The following is a 19,405-nucleotide window of genomic DNA, read 5'->3' as shown; positions in this document are numbered from 1 at the left end:
TGATCAAAATTCAGGCAGCTTGGCAACTGACTCATTTATGAGGGTCGCAGTGTCCCAAGGTCATGTGATCACCTTTTGTGACCTTCGACAAGTAAAGTCAAGGAGAATCCAGATTCACTTAATAACCATGTTACTAACTTAACAACTGTAGGGTTTCACTTAACAACTGCAGCACGAAAGGTGAAATGGGGCAAAACCCACTTAACAACTGTCTCACTTAGCAACAGAAATTCTGGACTCAATTTTGATCGTAAGTCGAGGACTACCTGCATTTGGAATAGGGGTTTGAACGCATAATTATATGTTCTAAGCACCCTAAGTATAATTTGTTTGAAAGCCAAGTTACTAATTGTCTTTGATATGAGGCTACCTACTATGGGATCAGACCATTATGATTGTGCCTGGAATTACAGTCATAAGTGCACAAATACTTATTCAAAATGGTCTTTATTTAGTAAGTGTTCTGTACAAAATAAACAAATACTTGAAACACATAAAAACAAATTCAGAAGGTATCCATACTAAGAACAGGGGTCAGAATACCATTATTAGTAAATGAATAAGAGAGTGAAACTATGTTTTGAAAGCATGCCATCATCTTCCTAATATACTTTAAAAAGTTTATATTCTTCTTTGGTGCATTCTAAAGAAGGCTACAATTTTTTAAGAACATCTACAGATTGCAATTCCTACTAAGTCTAAAATATTCAATGTACCAATGTATACTTAAAAACATTATTTAAAAGACTTAAGTCTCACAGTAATATATAGCCAACCGGCTTCAAAAAGACTATCCTTTGCTGCTCTGCTAATGGATAGTTTACCAGAATCTAATCAGCTTGTTCTTAAAATGCTTTCACACAGGAAGAAAATAAAGATCAGCCCTAAAACTGATATATTTATTTTTCAAAGACTGAGAAGAAGTGGAAATTAGCAGATCTACAGCAAATCTTCAGTCAAAATGACAGAAATAAGCAGGATACACTTCACTGACCACAGAATATAGACACACAAACACACAAAAATGCACATTTTGAGATGGTTGCGCGTATCTGGTTGAAGCCAACCAATTCAATTTTACCTATGTTAAACACATTCAAAACATTAAATGCAGGATTCAGTCAATTATTTAAACCAAGAGGAAAAATCTCACCGTTGTTTGTGTGGTATTTTAAGAGTTACTTGCTAACAATAGTCAAGATTCACTGCATTCATCTGGAAAGCTTTTGCTTTTTTTCATAAAGCTGTCTGAAAAAGTGCAGCTGGTCTCCATCCAAATGTTGTTTCCCTCTTTTTTGATATATTTATGTAAGTATATCCCCTTGTTACACTATGATTGCAGAGTGGAGGTGGATATGTACAGGTAATCCTCAGCTTACAACTATAATTGGGATCAGAATTTCTGTTGCTGAGCAAGGTGGTTGTTAAATGAATCGTGCTCAAATTTATTACTTGTTTTGCAATGGTTGTTAAATCATGTGGTTGTTAAGCAAATCCAGCTTCTGCTCATTGATTTTGCTTGTCAGAAGCTGGCTGGGAAGGTTGCAAGTGGTGATTACGTGACCACAGGACACTGCAATTGTCATAAATATATACAGTTGCCTAGTGCCCAAATTTTGATCATGTAATTGTGAGGATGCTGCCACACTGGTAAGTGCAAGGACTGGTTATATGTCATTTTTTTCACTGCCGTTGTAACTTCCAACAGCCGCTAAAGGAATGGTTGTAAGTCAAAGACTACCTGAATTTATATTTTTGCATTTCAAAATACAGGAGCTTCCAAACACACATGACTTGTTGATACAATGATATCCCATCTGAATGTTTGTCCATGCAATATCCATTAGAGCACAAGATCATATGAAAATTGCTGGTTTAAAATGGAAAAAGAAAAGGCTATAATTATCACTCTATTAAATTACTAGGAATAGGCGTTTGGTAACTATTCAGTATCCATTAGCAAGAAGGCAAGAATGTGTGGTGGGAGGCAAAATGTCATAAAAGGGCATATATAAATTCAGGCCTAACCTCTTCTTACCACGTTTCATAATTCACAGCATAGTGGTGTCAAGACAAACCCTGGGATTTTACTATGTTCCCATGCTGATCCAAAGAGCAGGGAAACCAAATAGCAATATTGTACTTCATTTCCAGTGAGTAGACCTATTTGGTTTCAAAAAGAAGGAACCCAGCAAAAGTGGAAAAGCGTTGATGATCTCCATGCAGTGCCCCGTTGCCCATCCGCAACCACACTTCGTCTCCTTTGGCAAGTTTAAGCACTGCGCTATTGCTTGACGAGTCAGATTTTCCCTTGGATTCGTAGCTAAGAACAGAGGTACAAAAGATAAGCTGGTTTGTTCTTCACATTTTAAGCGTTGTTGCAATCCCTAGAGCTAGTCCTCGTTTAGTAACTGCCTTATTTAGAGACTGTTCGCTGTTACGACAATGTTTAAAAAAGGAAGTCTGCAACCATTAAATGAACCCATTGTCTACAATGGGCATTTTGTGCCAGAAACTGGAAATAAAAATGTACTGGGAAAAAATATATATAAGTCATGGTCACATGACCATAGGATGCTGCAAACAGCTATAAATGCAAGCCGGTGGATGAGCATCCCAAATGTAATCACATGACTGGGGGAGGGAGGGAACTGGCAGTTGGAACTTCAAATCCAGCTCAAGGGCCATTTTCGGGTTCCATTGTAACTTCAGTCGCTAAGCAATTGTCATAAATGAAGGACTACCTGTACCACTTTGCAGGCCTAGAGCAGCAGATTGGCAATTTCAACATAGGCAAAAGTAATTGAAGGTTCCAACTTCCATCTAAAGACAATGCAATCTACCTACTTGTCTGCCAACTCCTATTTTAGAAAACTTGCAGTGTTATATCAGGCAAGATAAGTTCTACATTAAATCTATTATTGGTCATTTTTCCAATTTAGCAATCCTAATTCTTAGTCAGATGATCTGTGCTAAGGGATACCAGCTTTCCCTAGTGCAGGGGTGTCAAACTCGCCACATCACGTGATGTGTCGCGACGTATCGCGACTTTTTCCCCATTGCCAGAGCTGGGGTGGGCATGGTTTCAGCATGATGCATCCGGCCCACAGGCTGTCAGTTTGACACCCCTGCCCTAGTGGTTTGTCCCCTTACCCGTAACCTATTTCTTTTTAAAATTGGAGGTTTTAGGGCAGCGATCCCCAACCTTTTCACCTTGGTGCCCCAGCAAGAGATTGGGGGGGCGGGCGTGTGAATGGCAGGCACACATGTGTGTGCATAGCTCCACTGGTGTGAGTAGTGGGTGCGCACACGCTACACTTACGCAAATTGAAGTTCACATGTGAGCAGAGGGTGCTTGTGCTTGCGCATGATGCTTGTGCAAATGGAGCATCATGCACGAGCGCCCTCCGCTCACATAAGTGGAGCTTCGCATGCACTGTGGCCCAGTTTCAAACAGGCCATGGCCCGGTAATGGGCTGCAGCTTGGGGGTTGGGGACCCCTGTTTTAGGGACTGAAGCTGAAAACCTTGGAAAGCAGCTTGTGTGCTCTACCCTGAGTTTCAGTTCCTCTTCCAAATTTATTTCACATATTTGTAAGCCCCAAATGCACTGCACACACCTGTATAAACTGAATACTGTGTTGCCATTATGCATCAAGTACACAGAGACGTCTTCGACATCTTCATGCTTCATCATATTAAAGGTGAAGAAATAAACCCCTAGAAGGGAAGAGAGAAAATATGTAGTACAATTAATAATAATAAACCTTTATTGTCAAAGTACAACATGTGTACATTGAGATTAGCTGAGCCTCCCTGCCCCCCGTGCTCTCTCCCCCCAACACACAGTGACAACAAACCCTCCATCCCACCACACCATGTGAACCAACTACACCACACACCGGCCTCCCAAGTTAATTCTGCATAAGATTATGTCTCATTTAAAAGCCTCACAGCCCACGGATAAAAGCTGTTTTTCATCCTGTTGGTACGGCTGGCTATACTCCTATATCTCCTACCGGATGGTAGGAGAGTAAAGAGATACCGTCCAGGGTGTGAGTCATCCCTGAGAATCTTCCTCACTCTTCCAAGGCAACGAGCCCTGGCGATGTCATCCAGTGGTGTCAGGGAACAGCCCACAATGTCTTGTGCTGTGCTCACTACCCTCTGTAATACTTTCCTATCCGCGGCTGTCAGACCGGCATACCAAACCACAATACCATACGAGAGGACGCTCTCTATGGTAGACCGGTAAAAGAGGGTCATTAGCTGTTGTTCTACCCTGTTCTTCCGCAAGACCCTGAGAAAGTGAAGCCTCTGTTGGGCCTTTCTAGCCACCTGGGTTGTATTAACTTTCCAGGTCAGATCTTCACAGAGGTAGACTCCCAGAAATTTAAAGGAGGAAACTCTCTCTACACAGTTCTCTCCGATGTAAAGTGGGGCAGGTTCCTCCTTTTTTCTCCGGAAGTCTAACACCATCTCTTTCGTCTTGCCGATACAAGATAAAAGTTCCTTCACAGCTACTTCAACAACCTCCTCATCATGTGACCCTGGGACAGTGCAACCGTCATAAATATGGGTCAGTTGCCAAGCATCTGAATTTTGATCACATGACCATGGGGATGCTGCAAGGGTCATAAGTGTGAAAAACGGTCATGTCACTTTTTCAGTGCCATTGTAATTTTGAACAGTCACTAAATGAACTCTGTAAGTCGTGGACTACCTGTACATATATTCAGAACTAATACTTACCAAATACAATAAGAATCCCTCCACACTTAGGAGTACACACGTTTAGCCACAATTGTTAAGAATTCATTCATCTTCTTGTCCAAGATGAATATCCACACTTGCAAAATGTTTTGTTTTTTCTCTGAAACAATCCAGTATGAGGTAACCTGGTCCTGAAGCTTAGAATCTATTTTGGAACCTTTAAAGGCTTTCATTATTTTTTTAATGCCAATTTTGCACATTTTTAAGCTCCACAAATTTTCCATAAATTGAAGATGTGGGGAAAGAAGAGGTATAAAAAGATGGATATATTTTTGTGACTGTCAAATCTCATTTCCAGTCTAGTATTAACTTTACCAGTGAATGTGGGCATATAGAAAAAACAGTGGTTAATTAATGCACGATATTTGATGTATTACAGTGTAGTAAAAGCAATAGTAGCTTAACTAGGTTGCATTTAAAAAGTTTTAGGGAGAATATTATTATTTTCTGGGTTTCCAAAATCTAATTTTTGGACTGTTTACAATTTCTATTTTGATATTGTCTTGAACCTAAGAAATGTTATTAGTTATTGGAAGGTAACAAAACAACTTTATATACTTACCAGTTGGCTTCTTGTATTGATCAGGTTTCTCTGCAGATATTTTGCCCAGCATCCCAATGAGACTTTGTCAATATGCAAAGAACCTGATCAATAACGTACTCTGGAGAATCAGATTACTGAGTATATACAGCAAATTTGAGTTACTTCTATTCTAAGAAATCCATAAAAAAGTTTGCAGAATGTACTCAAAAAATTATGAATGTGTGCCATCTCTATTATTCTACTGTATTACCATGGTATTGTCCTAATTCAATATTGTTTTACTGCTTTATTGTAAAGCGCTGGGAATCCATACAGATTACAGCAGTATATAAGGGACAGAAATAAATAAGTTTGCAAAAATCATATATTGGCTTTTTTATTCCCTACTGTACCTCCCATTATTTCCTGTTGAAATTTTATAGGCAATTAACTCAAGGACATGTCTTAGCTGTAGGTTACATTCATGCAAATTGCCCACACAAGAGCAATAAAGGGGGAAAAAATAATTCATTTTTTTTTTTAAAAAAAGGGTCCAAACAGAAGTTCTTGTTATTTTTTATAGAATCTGTCAGAATTCACCCTTTCTGAACAAGCAATCACAAAATGTTATATTTAGGTTCTGCAAAAATAATAATAATAAGCTATGGACGTGATGATACCACTCTAATGGCAGAAAGTGAAGAGGAACTAAAGAGCCTCTTGTTGCGAGTGAAGAAGGAGAGTGCAAAACTTGGGTTGAAACTAAACATTAAGAAAACCAAGATCATGGCATCCGGCCCTCTCAATTCCTGGCAAATAGATGGGGAAGAAATGGAGGTAGTGACAGATTTTATTTTCCTGGGCTCCAAGATCACTGTAGATGGGGACTATAGCCAAGAAATTAAAAGACGCTTGCTCCTTGGGAGGAAAGCCATGTCAAATCTAGACAGCACACTAAAAAGCAGAGACATCACCCTGTCAACAAAAGTGCGTATAGTCAAGGCTATGGTCTTCCCAGTTGCAATGTATGGCAGTGAAAACCTGGACCATAAGAAAGGCTGAGCGCCAAAGAATTGAAGCCTTTGAACTATGGTGCTAGAGAAGACTCCTGCGAGTCCCTTGGACTGCAAGGCGATCAAACCGGTCAGTCCTAGAGGAGATCAACCCTGACTGCTCTTTAGAAGGCCAGATCCTGAAGCTAAAACTCAAATACTTTGGCCACCTAATGAGAAGGAAGGACTCACTGGAGAAGAGCCTAATGCTGGGAAAGATTGAGGGCAATAGAAGAAGGGGACGACAGAGAATGAGGTGGCTGGATGGAGTCACTGAAGCAGTAGGCGTGAGCTTAAAAGGACTCCAGAAGATGGTAGAGGACAGGAAAGCCTGGAGGAACATTGTCCATAGGGTCGCGATGGGTCGCACACGACTTCGCAACTAACAACAACATGGACGTCATATTTCAATCTATTAAGAAGATATGTTTAGAAAAAAATCACAATGTTTACCTTTGTCTTCGACCCAAAGTAAAACACAACATCAGTTTGAAGCTTCAAGGGGGGAAAGTTCTGCTTGGTTGAATAAAGAACGTTCAAGGCGAATGATTGTTTCTTTTGCACAAAATTCACACAGAATGCACCATCTGCTCTACTCACCATTCACTGGAGCACCAAATCGTCCAGTCATGACATCAAAGAAATTGCCAACGTTGGTTTCCACGCTACTGAAGATTATTCCGCTGTTCTGATTGCTAAAGTGGGTTGCCATTGAAGCCATAAATGCAACCTATGCAAATAAAGTTAGCATTTAAAGAACTGGAGAAAGGCAGATTGGAAGACATGGCTGAAAGCAATCAATTCTGTATCAACTTCTTTCTCACTTTAGTTGGTGAAGGAGAAGAGGGGAGAGAGAAAGAGAGGTAAACTTTAATTTTCTAAATGTTTCACTAGGATCTGGGCCAGTACTTAGACAACCTGACTAACAACACTGCCATTGATTTATGTACGAACCGAGAACCACTCATACACAGACAGAAAAACATCTAGATAGATGCCTAAAATACAAACAGCTCCATTTAAGATTACTGTACACGTTAACATAGCAGATCCCTTCATGCCATCTCAGCCACCAGGAGCATTATGTTTTAGGCTGGATTTGTCAGATCAGCTCCAGCATGGAGAGAATAATAATAATAATAATAATAATAATAATAATAATAATAATAATAATAATAATAATGATGATGATGATGATGATGATGATGATGATGATGATGATGATGATGATTTAATTTCTATACCGCCCTTCTCCCGAAGGACTCAGGGTGGTGTACAGGGCAATACAATAAAAATACAAAAATTAAAAAATATTAAATATTACTGCCCAATTCAATACAATTAATACAATAACATTAAAATACCCCTAAACCCATCAGACCAGGCCGGCTTGTTCAAATAGATATGTTTTTAGGTCACGTCGGAAGGAGCGAAGGTCGGGAGCCATCCGGAGCTCCACCGGTAAAGAAGTCTTGACAGTTTTACTTTGGCTTTAACAAACAAACGAAAATGTAAACTGGGCACCAATAGTGATAGCAGGGGTGTCCAGAATGTACAGATAGCTCTTGACTTATGACCATATTTGAGCCTACAATTTCATCATAAGTCGTGATGGTCGTAAATCAGGTAAACCTTAATCTTGTGGCTTTTTCGCAGTGGTTAAGCAAACACCATGTTTGTTAAGCAAAGGAGACATGCCACCCTTTATGATGAGTGTTATGGAGTGCCGCTGGGCAGATGGGTGGTGTAGCATGGCATAAGGGTGGCCAGATGTGGGAAGGACTGTTGCAGTGCCATGCAAGAGCCTATGGGTACTACAGGGTGCAGGTGAGGGTGCTGTAAGCAGGTAGGTGCTCTGTTGCATGAGATCCCTGAATCTCATCATCTATCACGGGGTCCTCAGGAGAAAAAAAAACAGTGGAAGCAACTTACGGGAGCGATTTCTCATCTTCCCTGCCAGCTTTTGCTGGTGGGAAGCTGGCAGGGAAGGTTGCAAATGGTGGTCATGTGACTGTGAGGCACTGCAACCATCTAAGTGCAAGTCAGTTGCCAAGTATCTGAATCCCAGTAACGTGATTCCAGGGTTGTAAAGGTGAGGCAGGAGAGATGTACTTTCAGACTTGCAACATTCCTTTAATATTGTAACCTCACCATTAATGTAGTGTTACAACTGCCTTTGTAAATTGAGGACTGCCTATATACTCTTAGTTGGCGCTTCTTGTCTGGACTGCCTCAGAGTATTGACACAGCCCACCCACAAATATTCTGGATCATAGTCAGGTAAACAAACAAACCCATCAATAAATTTATGCAACGGGCAGTCCCTTTTGGAAAAATCATGCTGTCATGAAAATTAAGGAGAAATTACCTGCAGCTCTGGTGGGATGCCAGGATAACCTTTTTCTCCTTTATGTCCTTGATGGCCTCGCTCACCTCTGGGTCCCAAGTCCCCTTTGTCTCCTTTGTCACCTTTCGATCCTTCTGCGCCAGGTAATCCATTATTTCCATTGTTCCCATGGTTTCCTTTGGGCAGTCAATCAATAGGTTGTTTGGTGAAATGCAAGCTTTAAAAGGGTCCATGCAAGTTTGTTTTCATTCTTTGGACTAAATTAGATTTCACTTTTCTCATTTTGGTATCCTCTAGATATATATTCTAGTACTGGAGCACCCATCTTCCCTAACCACCAATGCCTGGGGATGATGGAAATTATAGTTTATTTATTTATTATTTATTTATTATTGGGACTTATATGCTGCCCTATCTCCCGAAGGACTCAGGGCGGCTAACAACAATAACATACAATAAATACAGAAGTTAAGATAAAATTAAAATTAAAGGCTCCTGTACAATAAATTAAAATTAAAATTAAAATAAATTAAAAATTAGAGTTAAAAAATTAAAAACATAATTAAAATACAATTTCAATGTATCTAGTACATACTAGTAAATACTGAGGCCCAGATAGCCTTTCTGAAATAGTAGGAAAAAGGGCAGGGATAGATAAGAAAGTTGATAAGAACTGAATATTTAAACATGCTGGCTGGAGAATTCTGGGAGTCAAGGTTCACACAGTTTAACATCACTAATGTTGAAAAGCACTGGCCTAAAAAAATTAAGGGTATGTTGAGAAGAAAAACTGTATTGACGAACCAATAGCAACAATGGCTTTCTTGGACAATAGGTGAATTTCCTTCATTTCTGTCCTAGGAATTTTTTTGTACATTTTCAGGACAAAATCTTATATAGATAGTCCTCAACTTACAACTGTTCATTTAGTGACCGTTTGTAGTTACAATGACCCTGAAAAACTGTTTTTCACACTTATGACCATTGCAGCATTCTCATTGTCCTGTGATCAAAATTCAGAGGTTTGGCAACTGACTCTCATTTATGATGGTTACAGTGTCCCATGATCATGAGATCCCCTTTTGCGACCATCTGACAAGAAAAATCAATGGGGAAGCCAGATTCACTTAACAACCACGTCGCTAATGTTTTTGCATTGACAACAGAGGGAAATGTAGCCATTTTTTCCCTTTTGCTTTTAGAGTTAGATGATGCTGGGAGCGGGAGATGTGAATGAGAGACCAGCTAGACATAACAACGCTGAAACTTAGCATGAGAATCAAGGTTATTGAACTCAGAGCCAATAAAGAATTGGCAGGCTGGAGAGCTGGAGAGAAAGCCTGTGCTTCAAGCTAAGTGGGGAATGTGATTTATGACTGTTAATTGGAGGAGGGAATTGTGCTTTGATACTATGTGCCCAGGGGAGGGGAATTCAGCTTTTGACTTTGATTATGTAAGTGCTGATATCCTGCTACTCGAATAAAGATCCTTTAAGGTAAACAATGCCTCAAAGTTCTTTTGAAGAGTTTCATCTGTTGGAACCATGACTGCACTGATTCACTTAGCAACTGTGACAAGAAAGGTCAACTGTTCTCTTTAGCAACAGAAATTTTGGGCTCAATTCTGGTCATACATCGAAGACTATGGTAACAGCTTACAATCAAGTGCTAACTGATGATTTCCCAGGGCATCAACACAGAAGGTATAAAAGCATTCAAATCAGGTCAAAAATAGGCAGTTGACAGTTAAGGAACCCAGCCCTTTGGAGGGGTCTGGTGCCAGAAAAATACTGACAAGACATCATGGTAACACCAGCCTCATCCTCATTGACCAGGCAGGCGCCAGCTGCGGGATAGAAGAGAAAGGTAGATGCATTCTGAGACTTGATCAAGAGCAAGGGTTACAATCCATGCTCCTTTCCCCATTCTTTGGGATTGTTACAAAATCTCTGAGCATGGAATTGCTAAACCTCTACAGCACCAGTCAGAAGCATGAGCTACTGTCTTCTCATTACCCAATTACAACAAAAAAAATGCTCACACTTATGCACACGGTATAGATTGTCCTCAACTTACAAGCCCAACTGGGATCAAAATTTTAATGCTAAGCAAGGCAATAGTTAAGTGAATTGTGCCCAATGTCCTTTTTTTGCCATGATTGTTAAATGAATCACTGCAGTTTTAAGTGAATCACATGGTCATTAAGTGAATTCAGCTTCCCCCCATTGACTTTGCCTATTTTTAAGCCAGCTGAGAAGAGGTAGGAGAGGAGCAGGCAGAGCCTTGGGGCAGAGTCAAGCAAGTAATCAGCCTAGAATCATTAGGTTCCCACAAACAGTCTAAGTCCAGCCCCTCTTGAATTCTGCTGGCTCTTATCTAGCACCAATTTAGTGCTGACCATTAGTGGACTGATTCTTGTGTATAAAAAAAGGTAAAGGTAAAGGTTCCCCCGCACATGCGTACTAGTCGTTTCCAACTCTAGGGGCCGGTGCTCATCTCCGTTTCAAAGCCGAAGAGCCAGCGCTTGTCCGAGGATGTCTCCGTGGTCATGTGGCTGGCATGACTAGACGCCAAAGGCGCACGGAACGCTGTTACCTTCCCACCGTAGTGGTCCCTATTTTTCTACTTGCATTTTTACGTGCTTTCGAACCGCTAGGTTGGCAGAAGCTGGGACGAGTAACAGGTGCTCACTCTGTTACGCGGCACTCGGGATAGGCATGAGCAAAAAAATCATCATAACTGGAATTCAATTGTGCTCCCCAATTTTCACACCTGAAAGTCACAAATGGCAATCAGGCAAATCTGGGATACTCCAACTATTAAAAATGCTTGCTGATTATCTAGTGCCCAAATTTTAATAATGTGACTGGGGGAATGAGGAGCAATCATAAGTAACTTTTTTCAGTGCTGTTGTAACTTGCATATGTGTAATGTTGTAAGTATGTTGCAACATATTTAAAGTTGAACCATAGTGATAGAATTAAGTTTTCTTCGTTTACCTCTCATTAAAGAACCTAACTAATTACTTGATGAATTATATCAGTATCTTCTGAACAACATTTTCATATTTTTTTAACTTCATACACTACATCATTTTATTACATTACATTTTTTTCTCATGCCTTCTGTCATTTATAGATACCTGATATGAAACAAAAAATTCATAGTTTATGGGCATTGCTGTTGATATCAATGAAATCTAACATTGCATTTTGGTTAAGGCTTGCAGTTTAGCTATATAATCATCTTCACTCTGGTTACATATCAAAATAACCATGTTATTTGAACCTGTTGCCCTCCAAAGCTGCTTATAAAAACATTTTATTTAGCTCAGTAATAAAAGAATTATTAAAAGTGCTACCATGAACTAAAAAAAATCTGCATGGCAAGAATGAAAACTGTTGCTGCTGTCACTAATCATTTTTTTTTTAAAAAAAAAAGAGTAGGAGAAAAAAACTGGCACAATCCAAAGACTTCTTTGCAACTCTGAATGCGCACCTGGTTCTTACACAAACAGGATATTGCAAAACTACCTATATTAGCATTAAAATATTGCTTAGGAGAACATTCTGATCCCTTTCCCACCATGTTATTGGTGTTAAATTACAATATGGATCCCTAAACCTTTAGGTGGAGGGTAGGCCCTTTGAAGTTCTGAGAACAAACTGCAGGCACTTTTGCAAAATGATGAGGAGTTTACAAAACGATGGGGAATTTGCAAAATGATGGGGAGTTCGCTCTTTACTGACATGGACAATTTAAGCAATTACAAAGCAGTATTTTACCAGCATGGTTGTTGCCACCACTTTATCTCCCACATCCTTTCGGGTGCTGGTGGGCAAAATGAAAGAGTCAACCATTATTTGGCATTTTGCACTGAAGCACATCAGTTTCACAATGTTTTAAAATTTAATTTTTAAAAGGCCAAATGTTGATGGGACCAGGAAGCTCAGCTGGTGGCAAGGTACATAGTGGGAGACTGCCTAGCTAGCAGATTACAAACCGAGGTGAAGGTCTATCATTTACTATATGTCTTTGGGCAGAATCTGAACAGCCATCTATGGGAAAAATCAATGGTCTAAATCAGTGTTTCAGTGCTTCTCAACTTCAGCAACTTTAAGATGTGTGGACTTCAATACCCAGAATTCTCCAGCCAGCATGCTGGCAGGGGAATTCTGGGAGTTGAAGTCTACACATCTTTAAGTTGCTGAGGTTGAGAAGCACTGGCCTAAATGGCTACTTCTGAGTCTAGAATTCTGCTATTATGCATTTGATTTAAGAGACTGAAGGTATAAGCCAAGAGAATACAGTAGGAAAGGAGCAAGATAAGGAATGCCACTACAGTATGCCAGATGTTCCAGGTGGTGCACCATTTAGAGCACAGGTGTCAAACTCGCCACATCACATGATGTGTCGTGACATACCGTGACTCTTTTTGCATTGCTGGTGATGGGGTGGGCGTGGCTTCAGTATGATGAAATCGGCCTGCGGGCCAACAGTTTGACACCCCTGGTTTAGAGTAATAGCCCAAGAACAATGAGACTTGATGCAGCAAGAAGCTCAATACATCTTTCCTGCTATGCAAACTGCCACAGAAACCAAGCAACCACTTCAAGCGTTCATCATTGTACAATTGTTTTCTAATTATTTACCTGGGATTCCAGCTGGTCCTGGAAGTCCAGGTGGGCCTTGATAACCTCGAAATCCAAAATCCCCCCGGCAACCACATTCTGGTGGGCTTTGAGGTCCACTCTGTGTTGTCTGTAAACACATCGTTCAAAAACAATTTATAGGATATCACAATTATAGCATATATCAATATAGGTAGTCCTCAACTTACAACTACTGTTGGGACCCGAATTTTCATTGCTAAGTCAGGTGGTTGTTAAGAGACTCATGCTTGATTTTACAACCTTTTTTTTGCCATGGACATTAAGCAAATCACTGCAGTTGTTAAGTGAAGCATGTGATCATTAAGTGAATCCTACTTCCCCATTGACTTTGCTTGTCAGAAGTCAACTGGGAAGGTTGTAAATGGGGATCACATGATCCCGGGACTTAGCAATCATCATAAATCCCTGCTGGTTGCCAAATTTTGATCATGTGTCATTTTTTTTCAACATGTTTGTGACTCTGAATGGTTACTAAGCCAAATGGTTGTAAGTCAAGGACTACCTGTAACAGATTATCTGCAGCAACAGACCCCATTCCTTCTTTGCTGCATAAAGAGACCATTCCATCTCCACAGAGCCTCATTCTTCTGTAATTTTGTTATCTGGTGATAAATAAAAGCCTTTGTTTCAGGGCCATCAATAGCAAATCAGGGTGTCTCTTAATCACTTATAGGAAGAAATGCCTGTGCCTTGCACCTAAAAAACGAGGCATGGCAAAGATTGGAGCAAACAAATAACATATCAAATCTGTGGTCCCATTTTAATAAAGCACTCAATAATAGACAGCTCCAGCCAAGAGCAGAATGCTTCGGAGAACAATAGGCACATGCAATTGGCTGTAACTCATTCCTTCTTAGGAAGAAATTCCAGGGGACAGTTGACTAAATTTCCAAGCAAAATCTATTCTCCAACCATCAACAATATAGCGCTACCATGGTTGGGCTGCAAAAATATAGACAATCTCTAAATGGCAGGAAAGAGAGTGCATGTGGTCATCTGTCTTTTTGCAGCCCAGATATGGTAGCCCTAGTTAAAGAACAGACCTGGCATGATTGCTTTCACGGTTAGGCCACCTCACCGAGTATCTACAGGGTATGGTCCACAAAGTCAAGATAGTGTCCCCAACTTACATCTAAAGTTGGAGTTTGCCACTGCTTGACTACAGTACTAATAACTGAGCTTAAAGCACTACAGTAGGAACTGAACATTGAGCACCACAAATGCAATGACATTCCAATTGGAAACCCATTTTCTGCTAAGAAAAGCATTAGTTTAAACATGGATACAATTCAAAATCAGTACAAAAAAAGTACTTTGCTTGTCTCTTTATTCATATCTAAATTAATGTATATGCATTGATTACACTCATTGACCCATTTCTAATACCTGCTATCTGAACATTCTTCTATAAAATAGTTTTGTTCATCTAAAGAACAGCCTGAACCACTTACTTCTATTTGAAGTAAATTCCATACAGTAAAGCTGTTTTTAATTAAGTGATTTTAAAAATATAATAATAACAACATCAATAAGCACAGTAATTCTGGTGTCTAATATCAATTGAGCTGAGAAAGGAGTATAGGCAGTATATTTAAGCACTTAAATTATAAAGCATATTCTCTACTTTCAATTATAAAACATATCCTCTAAAAATAAGTCTTCTCCTTTGCCACTCTTATGAACAATATCCTCTACATAAATTCTACTTTCAATTAAGAATTGTCTCCAGTAAATGTGCAAACTACAATCTTACACAAATTTACATAGAAGATGCATTGAAAAATACTGAGAGTTTTTCCTTATGCCACTGTGAAGCATGCAGTCCTTCTTTCATTTCTGACAGCCTGTTTGATGCATCCCGTGCAATACCTTGCTCCAATACAAGGTATTTTTCTCATAACATTTCTAATCTATCAGTATGGCATAATCTGTAGAAATTTAACCAAGTCCCATAATTTTTACTATGGTCTGAAATGCTTAACATTGACTGGATTGTCCCATTAAGATGTAAATCCATACATTGGGACTTACATCTAAATAAACATGTGTAACATTGAATAATTGGTAGATTAAAGAGAGCTGATGTCCTAAAGGAGGGGAGGGAAACATCTGTATGGAAAATTAAGTTCAGAGAAAAGAAAAGTCCTATCCTGAAAGAGGTCTGTGCATAACATGGTCAACCTATCATTAGGAACCCATTGCTCTTGAGAAAGATAGTGCTAATATTGGCATATAACAAAAAGCTCACACACTTTCTGAACAGCATCTTAGAATATTAATTCAGAGTACCTGGACTCTGTCTGAGGTAGTCTGTGCTACATCATCTACTTCTGGTTTCAAGGCATTTTGGTCAGTAGAAGCACTATTACCATCAACTGCCTCAACCGTCCACTTATACAGTTGGTTCCGCTGTCTCAAGTTTTCCCTGCTGCTGGAACCTTTATGACCAGTCTGGTGGTGGCTCTCCAAAACTTTGGCCACTGGATTATTATCTCTTCTGCTCACCTCCATGTTTTCTTCTTCGCCCAGGCAAAAATGAAGAAATAGAAGCAAAAGCAGGAGACTCCAGTTGAGGATGTCCTTTAGCACTATATGACTCAACATTGCTAGCTCCTTAGAGTGAGGGCCTTCTGCTAAAACAAAAAAACAACAACAAAAAAACCCTCTGCTGTTGGTGTGATGGAGTCTTGGAGAATGTTGTTTCTACTGAGTCTGCCAGCAAGACTTGGTGACCATCACTTTATATGCTGCGTGTAATAAATTACCCTGTGAAAATGTCAGAGAGGCAGGAATCTTCATCCCAAATCAGTCATGCTTTCTGAAACAACCTAGTCATTATTCACCACATCCCCCAGTACCAGAAAAATTGATTTGCATGCTGGAAATGTCCACCACATTTAATAGACAGCTGTGATTCCTGTTGGGGAGCACTGACAAATGTTAATCCTTCTTTTTAAATGGGGGAGGCTTTTTTGTTTCTTTTAGCATGATAAAATGAAGCCCATACAACAACTGTTTTAGGCTTCTTGATTAGATATAGAGAGGTTAGCCACTCAGACTATTTAAAAAAAATCTGGAGTTTAGAAACCATGCTGCATTTATTTGCTAGCTACAAGCAAACCAAGTGTATTTGATTTGCCACTTAAGAAACAAAGGAATGAGTGAGGGAGAGAATTTTATTTATTAACTGGATTTCTTACTGTATTTAAATGACCAGAAAATATTGAGAAAACTATCTAAAAACAGTTAGATTTAGGCATTTACTAAGCCCCAGTTCTCAGTATAAACTTAATTTTCCCAACCAACCATCTTGGTTCCACGTATGTTCTTCTAATTTCTAATGTTTTCCTAAAGACAATTGCCAAACCAAATTCAATTTACCTGCCAAGTAAAAATAAATCACCATCAACTTAAGAAGCGTGGTTGAATCTTTTAAATAATATTGCCCTATAAAATTATCCTAGTCTTCTGATTTGTAACTTTTATCCACAAATAAACATCTATGACACTAAAAATACAAGAGAGAATGTTCTACATATTTCCACTTTAAGAAATTTACCATAACAGAGCAATTTCACTGAACATCTACAGTCTTCTATTCTACCAATCACCTACACCCTTCTATTTTAGGACATCATCTGTCTTGAAGCTCAGCAACCAAGAAAATCACTACCTTCTGTTCCAAATCTATCAAGTGCCCACATTTATATTTATATCCGTACATGCATGCATAAAATAGAGCAAAAGAGAGACATGCAGCCACAGAACTTTTAAGAATAGACTTCTCCAAGCGGGTGCCCTCCAATTCTATCAGATGATGAGTCCCAGATGAACGTCCCAGTCAGCACATCTAGTGGGTTGTGTGAGACGTTGCTCTGAGGGTCAGAAGGGAGAAGAAGATTTCCATACACAAAGGATTAGCAGATGGGAGAAGTTACTCCAGACATATTGGAGAAATTGGTTCTTAGCCTGCCATATAAACAGCTTGGGGAAAAGATTTAAAAGCCTCAGAGAGATCCTGCCTTAATGACATCTGTGATAAAGGAGGGCTGGAAGGCTTTTATCTCATTTTCAAGATTTTTGAAAACCCTCTGAACGTAACTCATTAAAGAAACCCCATATGATCTTGCTTCCTTGATCATGCCCTTCTGTTAAGGAATTCAACAGTTTGCTTAACAGAAAGTATTTTGAAATTCTGTTCTGAACGTGGCACCCTGTTGATAGTCATTCTCAGAATAAATCTTCTATCCGTGAATAAAAGGACATAAATATTATTTATAGTTTGAACTAGAAGATTCAATATGAGAAAAGTGAAGGAAGACACACTTGTTTTCCCTTACTAATGCTAGAACTAAGGGATCATGTTATGAAACTGAACAGCAGGAAAAAAATAGAGTATATGACAGGATATGTTTTTCATTCAGGGATATAGTTCAATTACAGAATTTTACTACCACAGGAATGTGCTGATGGCTACTAATTTGACCCCGATCTCTTAAAAACAGCAGACACAAAGAAGGAACTGAGATGGGTTTTTTGGCTGGTTGGTGGATCAAAGTGTTAAAACCACCCAACCAGTGAAGTATATAGTTCAATCTATTCTGTGATCACAGATAAGTGAATTAATCCAATATACCATGTGCTGGACCAGTATACATTCAGCTGCTCCATTTTATATCTAGTTTAGGAATTGAGGACTGTGTTAGTGTATTCAGCATTTACAGAGGACTGCCTAGAAGAGTGCAGTACCAAGATCAGCTATGATACAGGTAGTCCTCAACTTACAACAGTTCATTTAGTGACTGTTCAAAGTTACAACAGCACTGGAAAAAGTGACTTATGACCATTTTTCACACTTACAACTACTGCAGCACCCCCGTGGTCACATAAATATGGCAACTAATTTATCTTTATGATGGTTGCAATGTCCCAGGTTCACATGATCACGTTTTGCAACTTTCTGACAAGCAAAGTCTATGGGGAAGCCAGATTCACTTAACAACCTTATTGCTAACTTAACAACTGCAGTGAATCACTTAACAACCGTGGCATGAAAGGTCGTAAAATGGGACAAAACTCATTTAACAACTGTCTGTCTTACCAATAGAAATCTTGGGCTCAGTCGTGGTCTTAAGTCGAGATCTATTTAAACCTTGCAAGATCCTATCTTTAGTGCCATCTAATGGACATATGGATCTTTGCTGACTCAGGAATTCTGGGAGTTGAAGTTCATGAGTCATAAAAGAGCCGAGGTTGCCTACCTCTGCACTAGATCTACCCGTATGGAACTATAGCTATCCGGTTTTTATATTTTTGTTTTCTTATTAGGAGCAACATTTTCCTAGTAGACAAATGGGTTAACACTGGGATTTGGAAGATACAATTAAAAAAAAATCTGCTTGGCACATTACAGTTTGATTCAGCAAATCCTAGGACAGTCCTGATGTTTTCAGCTGATGGTAGAGATTTTGTACAGTTTCCTGTGACATTAAGTGCAAAATGTTTCCAGATGTGTAATGCCCATTCACAGCAGACATACGTTGGAAGGGACAAGAGGAAAAAAAAATCAAAGAAAGTGTGGTTTCATGGTTTTATTGCTTGAGCAAAAATTGAAATAAACACAGTTTTATAACCTAACTTTGATCTTGTTTGCCTTCTAATTATATCTGTCAATTGCAAATCCCCCTGGGTTCTTTCTTTGACTAACATCATTACAATTATTTAACCATTTTGGTTCTGTAATATTTGAATAAGAACTAACAAACAAGTTTTAAAAACTACTGGAACCAAGTCTTCTTTCCCATGGCACAGGAAGTGGAACATAAGATGACTAAATGAAGTGTTTTATTTGCATATTTATTTCATTATTTGGCTTCAGATCCATTTGCTGGTCGTTTTGTTGAATAAACAGGTGTTTTGATTTAGAGAGGAACATTATACGATCTTTAGCAGCTATTCTGAGTCTGCAAAATCAGTTTCTAGCTAGTATCAAAAATTGCCAAGGACTTATTGCCTAATCAGGCCTAAAGTAATGACATG

The 19,405-nt window shown here is 39.2% G+C and overlaps 1 protein-coding gene across 1 annotated transcript; it reads right to left on the bottom strand.

Moving 5' to 3' along the window:
- Nucleotides 1-1,080: 1,080 nt before the first annotated feature.
- On the bottom strand, nt 1,081-16,222 carry C1QTNF3 (C1q and TNF related 3). The gene is made up of 6 exons (XM_083351256.1): nt 15,656-16,222; nt 13,346-13,454; nt 8,716-8,870; nt 6,948-7,077; nt 3,620-3,719; nt 1,081-2,323 (listed from the first exon to the last, which is right to left on the bottom strand). The coding sequence occupies exons 1-6, from the start codon at nt 15,968-15,970 to the stop codon at nt 2,164-2,166; spliced, it is 969 nt and encodes a 322-aa protein (XP_083207382.1). The 5' UTR covers nt 15,971-16,222; the 3' UTR covers nt 1,081-2,163.
- Nucleotides 16,223-19,405: the final 3,183 nt, after the last annotated feature.

This window comes from Vipera ursinii (assembly GCF_947247035.1).
Source record: "Vipera ursinii genome assembly, chromosome: 2".
Taxonomy (NCBI): Eukaryota; Metazoa; Chordata; class Lepidosauria; order Squamata; family Viperidae; genus Vipera; species Vipera ursinii.
The sequence above is the reverse complement of the archived record's forward strand: the minus strand, read 5'-3'. Positions and strand labels throughout refer to the sequence as shown.

What these genes read in the sequence shown, in the direction of transcription:
- C1QTNF3 (XM_083351256.1), bottom strand. Translation starts at nt 15,970, where the DNA reads ATGTTGAGTCATATAGTGCTAAAGGACATCCTCAACTGGAGTCTCCTG. An exon ending in GCATCCCACCAGAGCTGCAG is followed by an intron (nt 7,078 to 8,715) that starts GTAATTTCTCCT and finishes TTATTTGCATAG; the next exon opens with GTTGCATTTATGGCTTCAAT. An exon ending in ACAGTATTCAGTTTATACAG is followed by an intron (nt 2,324 to 3,619) that starts GTGTGTGCAGTG and finishes CTCTGTTCTTAG; the next exon opens with CTACGAATCCAAGGGAAAAT.